This window comes from Scomber japonicus, chromosome 1 (assembly GCF_027409825.1).
Source record: "Scomber japonicus isolate fScoJap1 chromosome 1, fScoJap1.pri, whole genome shotgun sequence".
In the NCBI taxonomy this organism is placed as follows: Eukaryota; Metazoa; Chordata; class Actinopteri; order Scombriformes; family Scombridae; genus Scomber; species Scomber japonicus.
Genome location: NC_070578.1, coordinates 10966194 through 10979334, shown reverse-complemented (window position 1 = coordinate 10979334; position 13141 = coordinate 10966194). Strand labels below are relative to the sequence as shown.

The window sequence follows — 13141 nt, the reverse complement described above, 5'->3', positions numbered from 1 at the left end:
AAGATGGGCGAAATTGTAATAATAATAGCCCCTTTGGGGAAAGACTTTCCCTGAGACAATTCTTTGTTGAAGAGGTTTTTGATAGCCTGGGCTCAATTGACCCAAAAAAAGGCTATTGGAATAGCCCTCTTGAATACAAGACTCTTACTACTGGCTGCACCTATAAAAGCTTATCCCTTAACACATATTTTTAATCTAAGTCTTAAACTCTCAACAATCTGGTTTCAGAGCAGAACAGAGCACTTTGACAGCAACATGCAAGATGGTAAATGATACAATCTGATTCATCTATCTACTAAATGAAGGAATACCTGCTTGTGCGTCTGCAGGAGCAGAGCTGTGCTTCTGGACTCTGTGACTGCCATGAAAGAGACCAGCAGATGACAACCCTTTTTGTTCGATAACTTTAAAAGTTAGCCTTTGTTATGGGTTTCCCATTTCCCAACTTATTCTAAAAAAGAAAAGTGAAAAATATAGAGAGAGAGGACAAGCGAACTGAGTGCACAAGCAACAGAGAGACAGCGCTGGAAAGCTTTCTCTGAGAGAGAGAAAGCCTGTGAATGACAGAAATATAACATTATATTCTGATAGTTACATCCTAAAGCACAAATAAACAACCATCCAACACTCAACAGGTGATTTACTGTGGAGACATGCGCTATTTTGGTACAATTGGGACATGCGACATGTTTAATATTAATAAGCTTTGAATAAATAAACAAACAGCAAGCCGCTCAGCTCTGAGTGCAGTGGGGGTTGTTTAATATAAAGACCATCCCATCAGAGCAGGGTGGGGCTTCAGGGCTCTGACTTGACTTCACACTTAACGGGTGTACTGCTGAGGATCTAATGAAGTGCAGTGTCAAGTGTGAAGTTATTTGGACACACAGAATGTTTAATACATTTTGAATAAACAAGCAACCAGCGAGCCACTCAGCTCCATGTCTGAGGGTAGCGGGGGCTGTTTCATATAAACACTGTCACATCCAGATAAGAATAATGACATCCTCCAGATCCCAAATGAAAAACCCTCTTATTTGACTATAAGTACAATGTCTTGGGCCCATCTTAAAATAGTCTTGTATAAAATAGTATTATAAGTACCTGGGTATCTGGTTAGATGAAAAATAATCTTTTAAAAACTCATGCTGAGGAACTTAACTTTAAAAGCTTAAATTTAAATTGGATTTCTTTATTGGATTTCTTTTCTAGAAATAAGTGGTACTCTTTTAGCAGTAGACTGTAGATTGTAAAGACATTTTTATCAGTGCTTGACTAATATAGTTGTAATTTACATGGATACCTTTGCCAATACCCTCAAATCTTTTGATGCTGTACAGTATATAAGTTCTCCTAAAGCAATGCTAAATAAGCTACCTTTTTAGTTATCATCACTTTTTAAACTTATGGAATGCCACACTCATTTACAAGAATCCATTACCCTGGATATCCCATATATGAACACAGAACAATTAAAAAAAAGTTTCCCTAGAACATTTTAAGATTCTGTTGAACTATGTTTTATATAATGAATGCTCTTGATTTTGACTGATTTAACTGTCCATTTCTTAGTGTTTTGTAAGTCATTTGTCTTTTGTTGTGTTTCTGTTTTGTATAGGATTGTTGATTTTACACGTTTTGTTATATGGTTGTTTTGTGTATTTGCAGGGCATCAATGGAAATGAGAAAGCTTTGCTCCCCTGCTATTTAAACTATCATTCTAGACTATCTATTTACTGAATCTGGGCTGCGCTGACTAGGAATGATTCATCGGGGTAATGTTGTTATGAGTTTCCTTGATTAGTTGTTTATTTTATGAGACAGTCCAGGCACATCTCTGGCATCACACGCAACACTGAATGAGATTTATGCAAACTTTTTTGTGGTGTATAATGTTTTGAGCAGCTCTGCCCCTCTGATATTTTTTGGAAGCATATAGAATAATGAAGCCACACACAAAAAAATGTAGGTTAACTTTTAAGTGGTGCAGCTCAGAGTCATTAGTAAAATGAGCATCTTCACAGTGAGTCAGTAGACAGGTAGACAGGCAAATTAGCAGAATTTAAAATACAATCAATCTTCAAATAAGAAAGACAGAGTTGATATCCAACTAAGCATTCTTTCTCTATCTTTCTCCTACACTGTTTAAGAGATTAGTTTTGATGAAAGGTGTTTTCAGTACATTTAATCTACTGCTCCTCAGTTCTCTGCAGTATGAAACAAGAAAAAAATGCTAAGTACTACTCTCATGGAGTAACTAATAAATCTGACAGGGATACTTTGCAGTATGCTAATGTGTGTCAACAACATAATTGGCTATTTTCCATCTATTTAATGCCAATAAGCTATATTTTTGATACAAACTACCTATGCAGCACAAAGTGATGGTAAATGGAAGAGGACTAACATTTATCTCAGGAGTCGGTGGAGATCAACCGAACCTGAGATTAATGTCAAGTAAAAAATATTGGAATTATATTTTTCAAATGGCTTGATACACAAATAAAATGTGGTGCTAATGTCGTTCTGATGAACGTAATATACAACTGTATGTCAATATGTTTGCCATGAGCACTTGATTTGCCAATAATACATCAGGGACCTGCTGTTATGATTTTGGAGTCTTTTTGCTCCTTAGGCGAAAACAAAATGACTTTAGAAGTAATTTCCGATGTATGGAGAAGCACATTAGAGTTCTTATGACGACAACATATTGATATATTGAATAAATACAAAATTTGTATTGAGACTAAGAATGGGTGAGGATTTTTCATTATATTTGTAGTGTAATGTTGTTGTTATTTTGTTCTGTTTCGTTCTTTAATCAAAATTGCAAGTCATGCTATCCAGTACTAGCTAATACTGATCCTCCACCACACTCCCAGAGTCTCTCTGCCAGTCCCTGCATGGATGATAGTGAAGCAGCAGCCACTGCACGCTGTCTGAAACTAAATATAGCCCTGCCTCAGACAGAATGATGTCATCACTGAGCTGATGTGCTGCATAACAACTGCCCACCAATGTGGTCTCTTTTTCAAAAGAAAAAACAAAAAAAAATTGATCAGAGCCAATAGGCTGACAGGATGATGTGAGGTTGTGTGCCTGTATGCTTCTGGAGGTGTATTTATTTGTGTCTGTGTGTGCCCGTGCCTTGCCCCTCCCTTCACCTCTTTATCCTGGATCCACCCTCCCCTCACTGACAGCTTGCGTGTCTTCATTTTTCACACTCTGAGCTCTGGCAGAGGCATTTCTCAACAAACACAGAATTACCTCTCATCACCGCTGTCTCTGTTGCATGCACCAACACACGCCACAAAAGAGCTTGACAGCTGCTCGATCAAAACACAGGTACATGTGGATGCTGAGTTTTCAGAGATTATAAACTGTTGGGTTTTGCGGCTGTTCTTTCAATAGCATGGACATGGAGATGTGAGCTTGGCACACATCTAGCTTTAGGTATTGTGCAACTATAGATGGTGTGCAGTATACAAGTACACAACTTGAGAATAAAATCTGGTGTTCCAAGTGGTCATTGCTGTGTTGTGTTTTCACTGCACTTAATATAAATCACTTGTCAATGAAGTACAGTTTTATCAGATGACAACGTTTCTCTGCTTTCTGGATGTAAATTTCACATTGTGGATATTTATTAGATCCACTGAGTCTCAAATTTCAAATAGAGAAAAGATAGAACAGACCTACGTAATGTTAGTACAGAGAGATATCAAGGATTCAAGTGAAACTTAAGATCCGATCACACACACATACACAGACTACAAAGCTGATTCATCTACTGCAGAGCTACCAAACAGCATTGTATTTTTTTTTTTACGTTTTCAACTGTAGTGAGGCTTAACTCATTATAGGCCTCACATGAAGACAAGTCCATTGGAAAATTTCTTGCTAATCCATAAAGCCAGCCTGCCTCTGGGTGATGCCTTTTTGCTTTGTCTGTTTTATCCTTGTTCATCTCTTCCAAACAAACCACTGTTGCTGCTGCCAAAAATGTAAAATGCATCACTTACAGACTGCCACAGGATTTCTTCAAAGGAAAGACCAACCTGGGAGTAAGTGTAAAATGCAAAGGTTTTCAGAAGTCACTTTAGGATGACTCACCGTTGTGTTGTCAGCATTAGAGAGTGACAAAACTGTACTTTTTGTGAAAATGTAATGAATGTGAGAGATTTATGTCAATTGTGGATGTGGACTACCGAAAATAACACATACACAGGTTTTAAACTCACTTTTAAATTCACTCACAGCCTTTTTTTCTGGTCCAGAATTCCACTTTTCATCTGCCTTGAATCAAAGGTAGACTTGGACACCTGGAAGATGGTTATTTACTTTGTGCCTGTTATAACCACTTGGCAGCAAACACAACTAATGACAGAGACTGGAGAATCTGCTGAGAGGATGCATTTTTCCTCTCCTGTGTATCAAATAAAACATCTCATCTGATAATTAGCACTGGAAGTGGTTCTTGATCAGAGTTTGCAGCCAGAGGACAGAGTGAGTGATGGGAAGGGGTTTCATACAACACAATGTTGGATTCCGTTCGTATTTTCTACCCAAAAAAGCAGGAAAGGGCTTAGGGGATTTGCATACAAATGAAGGGGCCTGTTTTGGCATGCACTGTTCTGTTTATCAGATTAAAACTATAGAAACCAAGGGGAGTGAATTTCCGTGTTTAGAATATCCAGTTTCTCTTTCACTGAGCCAGAAAGACGGTGGGAGGTTGTGGGTAATGAGTTACGTCTCCCTAGGTAACGCCAACAAGATATATTTCACCACGGACTTTCTTACAAAGATTCTATTGATGTAATTTTTGTTTGTTATTTTATGACAGTAAAAACTGCTACATGTGGTTTCATAACAGAGGAAACTGATTCTGGATGATATGATGATGAAAGATAAAGCATGGTACTAGCTTCAAGTGCGGAATAGTTATCAGTGTGTGCGCGTGTGTTAATCAGTATGCAGAAAAATATTCATGCTGCATATTATCATTGGCAGCTGTAACTTGAGCAGTGCAGGTGACATTAAACACCTGAGCTGAACTCCATTCTCAACTCTTACAAACCACAGGGCAGCTCAGTGTTTACACTATGTTTGGAGGTTTTGATAATTACAAGCCTGAGGAGATACATCTGTATGATGCAGTAAAATGTCTACAGATGAAACACAGCACAGATGCCTCAATTTGTTAGACCATGGAGTGCATACACTAGAGGCACAATGCAATGGCAGTCGCATAAACAAAAATTATTACATCCTGCCACTATTATTGCAATCATTTCAAGTAGAAAAAAATCTTCTAGCACATTCTAACGATATTTCTTACTCCCACTTGCACATTCAAACTGATGAAAACAGAGGAGCGCTAATTCTGCACAAACTGAAAAGGCTTCAGAAACTTAAGCCTAGGTTGACAAAGAGATTTTCTTCACTGTGAACAGTTACTGCCTTTTTCTTTAGGTGACTGAAGCATGCACTAAATACAATGTTTAAGTCGTCGCTAATTGAAAAGGGGCCCCTCACCACAATAGAGATGCAGTTGTGTCGTAGGTTGAGCTCATTTAAACAGTCCAGGCCCTGTAGGTTTTCCACTCTTGAGATCCTGTTTCCTGCCAGGTTCAACACCCGCAGCTCGCTCAGATGTGACACGTTTTCTATTCTGCAGATCTGGATGAAAGCACAGTAGGACAAAGATGAATTATGTAAAACAGCAGTCTAGATAATCCTGTTCTGCATATGGAAAAAAACACAGAGGAAGGAGAGGCATTCAATGTCCATTCTGCCATTCAACCCTGTATTTTAAAATCATCAATGCTTCACCTACTCAGAATTCCTTACCCTGCACACAGCTATTTTTTGGGGTGCAAGAGGGCAAAAAAAGCAGTGGGTTCAAATTTCTTTGCAATGCCTGACGCTAGACATTTTGTAAATAGACTCTAAAACTGAAAAATGGTATTTCCATTAATCTCATGTACCCCAGAGTGAACTATTTCACAGCAACAATCTCTACCACTTATGAGCATCTTGAATGACAATATGCAGTTGGCCACATCAAGCTGTGACTCCTTTTTGACCTCCGATATCATGATGACAAACACATAGTTGAGGGTCAGTCAATGGTGAAATCTTACCCTTCTTTCTGTGAAGAGTATTTAGGGGCCCATGTAAAAGTTACACTTTAAATACATCAGGAGAATGATGTGTTTCCCCCTTTAGTACACACTTTACATGTGAATAAAGAGTTTATAGGGAACCAGGGGTTCAAGGATTTCATCAAATACAATACCCATGAAATGCACAAATAGGTCAACTGGAAATAAAGCCGGCGTAAGAGGTAGATATGGAAAAAAAGTACATTTTCAGTCTACACTGTGCAGCACTAACCATTCAAATGTTGAGTTAAAATGTAAGCCACATTCAACTAAAGTTCAGGTACATTTCCATCATCTATAGAAATAAGCAGGCTTACTGGTCTCCCTAAAAGGAAAAGACTTTACATTACAGATGCCAGCTTTAACTAAAGAAGTGTCTGAGGTCACTGTCCAAGTGTACTAACAGTGTGTGTGGGTGGAGAGGTGGCAGCAAAGTAAAAAGAAAATGACAATAAACACAGTTCGTCAGGTCCGCTCCAAATACGTCTGTTGATGGATATGAGAGAGTGAGGTCATCGTGCTGCATTCAAAGGCCTTCACAATAGATGTGTCTCACCAATGGAGTGAATACCCTCAGTCAACAGATAATTATAACACACTATCACACTGACAATGGTAGCTCAAAGGTTATAGGTGAAGGTTTGTGAGAGGAAGGTTCAAGTATACAAAATGAAGTGAATGAATGTAATGTGGATGGAAAAAGGTATAAAAAAAACTAAAGAAAAGAACATAATACTATTTCCTCACTAGGTTAACATTATCCCAGGCCCAGACTTCGGAATCTGTGACCTAAGCAAGAGAGGCGTCTCTATATTAGACACCTGTCAACACAAAGACACAGTATCTCTACACTATGGATGACTTAATTTGTATTTAACATTTGGGAACTTGTGTTACACACCATAAATTAGGTGTTTCCTGTCAATGCAGGTCACACACCTAGAACATGGTATGGTGGTTTTACTATGCTACAATAATAATATATCATTTTAACACTTGAGATATGTGAAGTAGGACATTGTTAAGAGGGACATGCCAAGAAGAGGAGATAGTAACATCAGCTCTTGGTATGTTCCCTGTAAGCAATACAGTAATCATATTTTAAATAATTCATACAATGGCCTGCATTGTCAAAGAAGAGGACACAACTAACCTTGCGTTAGCGGTGGCATTAATGACAGTGAAGCTGTCCTCCGTACCAGGTTAACCCTAACCAAGCTTACCATGTATGACAGATTCAATCAAATTTGATTAAAAACATCATCTCCAATTATAGAAGGCGTACGATTTCCACCATGGATGTGAACTTCACCAACTTCTCTAACTGGGTGATACTTTTCCTTTTGTTTAATAGACCCTGTAAGGCAATCTCCACTGTCTCCTGTGAACTGCCCAAGTGGAAAGCATCCCCGTCTGACTAACTAACCGCTTATTCAACAGTGTCAGGTCACATTTTAGACATTTTTTACACACTTTGTCACTGAGACTGAGTGTGGGTTGGATGTTACACTCCCAATGAGAATATCTCCTTTTGAACAGTTCCAGCTATCTGGAAATGAAACAACATCCTGCTACAGAAACAAAGGGGTAAAAAGATAGGTTGGAAGTGAAAGGGCAGTAAGAAAGAAATGATGACAGTGATTTACTGATCGTGGTTAAGGCATGCACATACAATAAAGAAAGAGGACAAGCATCTGCTGTTCTGTGATGAATGTTCAGTGGTGAATAAACAACAACTTGTCTAGGTAAAATAACCATGGCCGTGTAGTTTCACGGTTAATTAATTCACCCATTAAATTGCTTGCTTCATTCATTAAATTTGTCATCTTATTTTATCATTGGGAAGCAATTTACATTACATCTGGGTGGTCAGGTCTCTGGTGAGTTTGGAAAACGTTGAAGAAAGGTTAACAGTCATTTAAGCTCACAAAACAGAAGGTTTTAAGGTCAGTGATTGAAAAACAACCTGTACCAGTAGGAATAATAGATTTATCATCTGCTCTCCAATAGCTGCCTGCCAACAAACAGCTACCGCAAAATGAAATGTACTTTTTACCAACAAGGATAGTACAAGAAAGGAAAGAATTTTTTTTGTCACAAATTGTTTAGAGTAAATTGAGAGACCTGGTAAGAAAACATGACAAATAGACAGTAGTTTGTACAAAAAAGTAACCTCTATCAGAAAAAATGACATAACACTGTAGCTGTAATTGAATAGTAATTTGGACTCCAGCTCATGTAAAGAGCAGCCAACATCAGAGAGGGAGGGAGTCCTTCCAGGGCTCTAGAGTAGCTCTCCGAGGAGCGGTGTGGGCGGCATGCTGGCAAAACACTAATTTGACCAAAGGAGGCCATTCTATTTTATCTTCTCTTTCTAGGATCTGTGAAAATCCTCATCTTACATCATTGGATTTCTCAGCCACGCTCTGTTGTGGAGGCTGACTAAACAGTCCCCAATAATAGATTTAGACTCAAATTAATCGAAGAACAGCATTTATCTGCTACAGCACAAACCCATTCCCAAAGCTAGAAAACATAGACACTGTTGTGTCTGCTGAACAAATTATACTAGGGTCACTGAGGAGATGGATGTGGGAGTGGACCCTAGACAAGAGCTTGTGGGTTTTGATGATTTTCAGTCTTTTGTTCTCTAACGATGGTGGGAACTAAAACAAACTCTGAAGTTAGGTTACTAAAAACTGAGGAAAGAAAAATCAGGATCATAACATCCATCAGGATTCTGGATTAATTTCTCAATATTACCTGTTTGTTCCTGACACTGTTTAGGACAGTCAAGCAACAGCATTAAAGAGGATGTTAGACAGTAACAACAGTATAATTTGGCCACAATGAGTGCTTTGAGTAGGCATCCATTTTTAGGCCAGTGAATTAAGATAGAACAAGCATGAGTACATGAATGCTCATGCCTGGCCTCCTGCTGTCATGTCTGTTTGACTCAAGCTTTTAGAGTGCAGCATCACACAGAGAAAACCACTAGTTATCAACAGTGTGGAGGAGGTAGAAAAGCCAGTTCACTCCTGCTGCTGAACTACAGTTGAATCATGATCTTCATTTGGTTTTAGTTTGAGCGGCCAAATTAACACAACTAAATATTTAGAAGCTGCAAGTGGGAGGATAGTGAGGGATGGATTATTAGAGGGAAGCGGTACCTGATTGTCATGCAAATCCAGGATATTCAGTTTGGACAGTCCTCCAAGGCAGCATATATTGTGGATTCTATGAAGAAAAAAGAAGTGACACAATTGGAAATAAAAAAATATGATAAAAAATGTAAATGATGACTGTCACAAACTATGTCAACCCTTAACAACACATGTGCCCATTACTGAAAGTACCAATTGCAATTATATAATTAATTAACTGCATAACTCATCTTTTTTTACCAAGCAGAGTGATAGCCAAGTGACCAACAAGCATATTCAAGGTTATATTCCTCACCTGGGGATAGTGAACATATAGTAGTCTACAGTGACTTACTGTTCAGGTCTGTGCATATGGAGTTAGATCAAATTACACTTCAGGATGAAAGGCTGCAGCTTCTTGACAATACTAATGGAAATCTAAATCATAAGTAACCTTTATTCTTTAGAAACCACACATGGTCCTGGAAATGGGTCTAAAAAGACATCAATCATGTTAAAGCATGAAACAAATGCCAGATTTTGCCTATTTTCTTAATGAAATTCTGTAATTTGTAACTTTAAGCTTCTTAATAGTCTTAAGATTAATAGTTTTCATATTAAAGTAGGGACCTAGTTGAAGACACACATCTCTGCAACCTGCCATTTAGCAGCAGGCTGGTGTATAAAATCTATAAAATGCTACATGCAAATAGCAGGATTCTTGAATATATTTTCAATCAATATTTGCTCTACAAATGTGGCCTGAGCAGCTTGTATGTAACACAGGCATTCAGAGAAATGTGACACATTCATGTGTTTGTTTGCTTGTGAATTTGGTGACGACTACTAACCTGTTCTTCCCCAGCATAAGGATCCTGAGAGAGCTTAGAGCTTCAATGCCAGTCATTTCAGAGATGTGATTGTCATACAAGTTCAGGAAAACGAGCTGTTGCAAATGTGACAGATGCTGGATCCTTGTGATCAGATTGTGTTGGAGGTTGAGAAGTTGCAGTTCATCCATAAAGCCAAGCTGGGGGCATTCTTCTAGACTGTGCCTGGATAATTAAAAAAACATTTTAAAAGATTTGGGCTTAATATGAATTATAAAGTTCTACACTTAAATAATTCATGACATAACAAGTGTATGTAATTTTAAAGCCATGCTAATTTTATTGCAAAAGACTGATTTAGTGCTTCAATATAAATATTGATTGCTCTGCCACTGTTAAGTAAGCACTTATCTCTGGAGGAAGGGGTGGGTGTTTTAAGGGACTTTACTGCTCCCTGGTGGTAATCTGAAGCACTTACCATTTTAAATGAAAGTTTTATTTTGTCTACTACAAATACTGTGAAGGTCAGGCAGAGTTCATGAAACCAACAACACTTAATGACATATGGAAGACATAAGAAAGAAATTGCAAGCAAGCTTACATAGACCTGCCATGACAAACCTCATGTCTATCATACAATTTATATTGACATTCAGCTGAACCAACATGCTTTATACTAATACAGATACAGTTCTTAAAGTCACAGTCAAGGACGTGAATGTATAAGAGGGAAAGGGTACCTGTCGAAGTCCATTCGTTGAAAATTGGATGCAAAACTGTCACATTGCAAACGAGTGAGGAGAGAACCAGGAACTGCATTGTACTTATGTACTCCAGAGCCACCTGACATGGACATAACACACTGAACTCAGTATACATGAAATATCATAGTGTATTGCATAAAAAGCAATGCTTTAAATTTGTGAGCAAGAAAACCAATTAAACATCAACCATGTGATATTTCTATATTTACCTGCTGGTTTATGAAGGTTTAAGGAATTACGGTAGCATGAGCCCCCTGCACTGTGGGTTGGTCTCTTGGATTTGTCCCTAGCTTCATGCGCAGAAAGACTTGGAGCACCACCTGTCAGTGATGATCAGTAATTAAACACATTCTTTCTTGTAATGCAGTAAACTTTACTCATATTGGGAAAAGCATCTTTCATTGTTTTGCTGAGGCTTTTGGGAAGCTTTGGGAACCTGATCCTCTTAAAGCCATCCTTGGCACAACAAGCTTCTTATGTTTGGCCAATAAGTATGAAAATATGGTTGTTTGGTTTGGAGTGGTAATTGCTCAGAAGTTAATCTTGCAAGTGTGGAAAATGAACTCTGTACCCATGTATAATTTGTAGTTGAGAGAGATGTCAAACACATTATACCTGGAGAGACTGAGATTTTATAATGAAGGAAGAGGAGATGAGTTTGCCTTTTGGGCCCTCATACTGATTTTTTTTTTTTAGGGTGTGGACCAATGTGTTGTGTCCAATGTAAAGCACCTTGCTGTATATATTCTTTTTTTAACTACGTATAATCACTTTTGCACTCTTTAAATAAAAAATATTTTATATAAGACTGTGATTATTATTAAAATCATGCAGGTGCCATGTTTGGTTGTTTGTTCATATTCCCTCTGTGTTCCCCAAAAATAATGAACATCTATATCTATATAGACACATTCTTTGAGGTTTGTGGATCTAGTCAAATTTAGGACTGCACCAATTATGTCTAAAGCAATAAATAATTAACTTCCGAGCAATATACAAAAACTGTTCTGTGAGGGGGTTATAATTTAAGATAAGTGGCCTGGATGAGGAGTTAAAACAAAGCATAAATATCAATTCAAAAATGTATACACAAATATTTGAAGAGGTGTATAGATGAGGAAACATATATGTAGACTATATGATAGTGACTGAGTGAGGGTCAAACTTACCTGGGTGAGAAGGATTTATTGTTTGGGTTGTACACGCATTTGTTTCTTTTACAAAATCATGAGAGTCCGTCTGTAAAACGGTGAACATGATAAAACTTATCCATTTGAAAACTGTAAGCAATTAGCGTTAACTAGCTTTTCTTCCACTGTGGTCCTGGCCATGACTCACCATCCTCTGGCCTTTCTCTGGTGCTAATGATTTGACAGTTGTAAGGTGCAACTTGCAGCTGTTAACCTGCAGAGATATTTTACTAATTGGTCAACTGTGTTGAAATAAACAAGGCACAAACATCCTGCTCAAACATCAAAACACAGCTGGCCTACAAACTTCAACTAACATTAACGTAAACTTTTCCCCCACTACATTTTTCAAGTTACTGTAGCTAAGTTAGCCCATTATACTGAAGCAATGATAAAAGACTATAATAAGTGGTATTTACCATGGGGGTGAGAAACAGCCATTTATGGTTCCCACTGTTGTTGTTGTGTTTATGCATTGTTCTGCCCGCACCCTGCTCCGACTCCATTTAGCTAATGTTAGCAGAACAGCTGAGAGCGACGTCGGACGCTGAAAAAAAAAACACTTGAACACAGTCTTGACCCCAACTTAAATTCCGCTGTTTAAAAAAGATGCTAACTGATTTACTACAGTATCGCTTACAGTTCAGCTATATTTATTGTTCCAAACACCGACGCCCATCTTTACTCCAACTTCAAACTTGCTTGGAGACAAGAGCTGTTGTCATGGCAACGGTGGCGTTGCTTGGTAACATACTCACTTCCCGTGTAACTAAAAAGCACTCCGTTGGGAAACTAGTCCGAAAATGGTTTATTTAGATAAATAGGGCGTTTTTATGGTTTGGTTTATAGACTTTTTATAAAGTCGTGTTATTATTTTCCAATATAGTGGCGCAGCATGTACAACAGCCCTGTGTCAAGTTTGTTCTTTATGTGGGCCTGTTAACAACAAAATGTGCAATACATTTCACTCACTACTCTTGTATCTCAACAAGCATTATCTGCAAATAACCACCTACTAGCCTATATGCAACTCTTTGCACTATTTGT

The 13141-nt window shown here is 38.1% G+C and overlaps 1 protein-coding gene across 1 annotated transcript in view; it reads right to left on the bottom strand.

Annotated features, from left to right (window-relative positions):
• LOC128355102 (leucine-rich repeat-containing protein 49) overlaps positions 1-12600 on the bottom strand; it is a 32452-nt gene extending 19852 nt beyond the window's left edge. Inside the window, exons 1-7 of the mRNA XM_053315340.1 lie at positions 12514-12600; positions 12221-12308; positions 11114-11236; positions 10881-10983; positions 10162-10365; positions 9338-9404; positions 5539-5682 (exon numbers count right to left, since the gene is read on the bottom strand). Of these exons, the coding sequence (XP_053171315.1) occupies positions 5539-5682; positions 9338-9404; positions 10162-10365; positions 10881-10983; positions 11114-11236; positions 12221-12308; positions 12514-12600 (816 nt within the window). The remainder of the gene's footprint in view (positions 1-5538; positions 5683-9337; positions 9405-10161; positions 10366-10880; positions 10984-11113; positions 11237-12220; positions 12309-12513) is intronic.
• Positions 12601-13141: the final 541 nt, after the last annotated feature.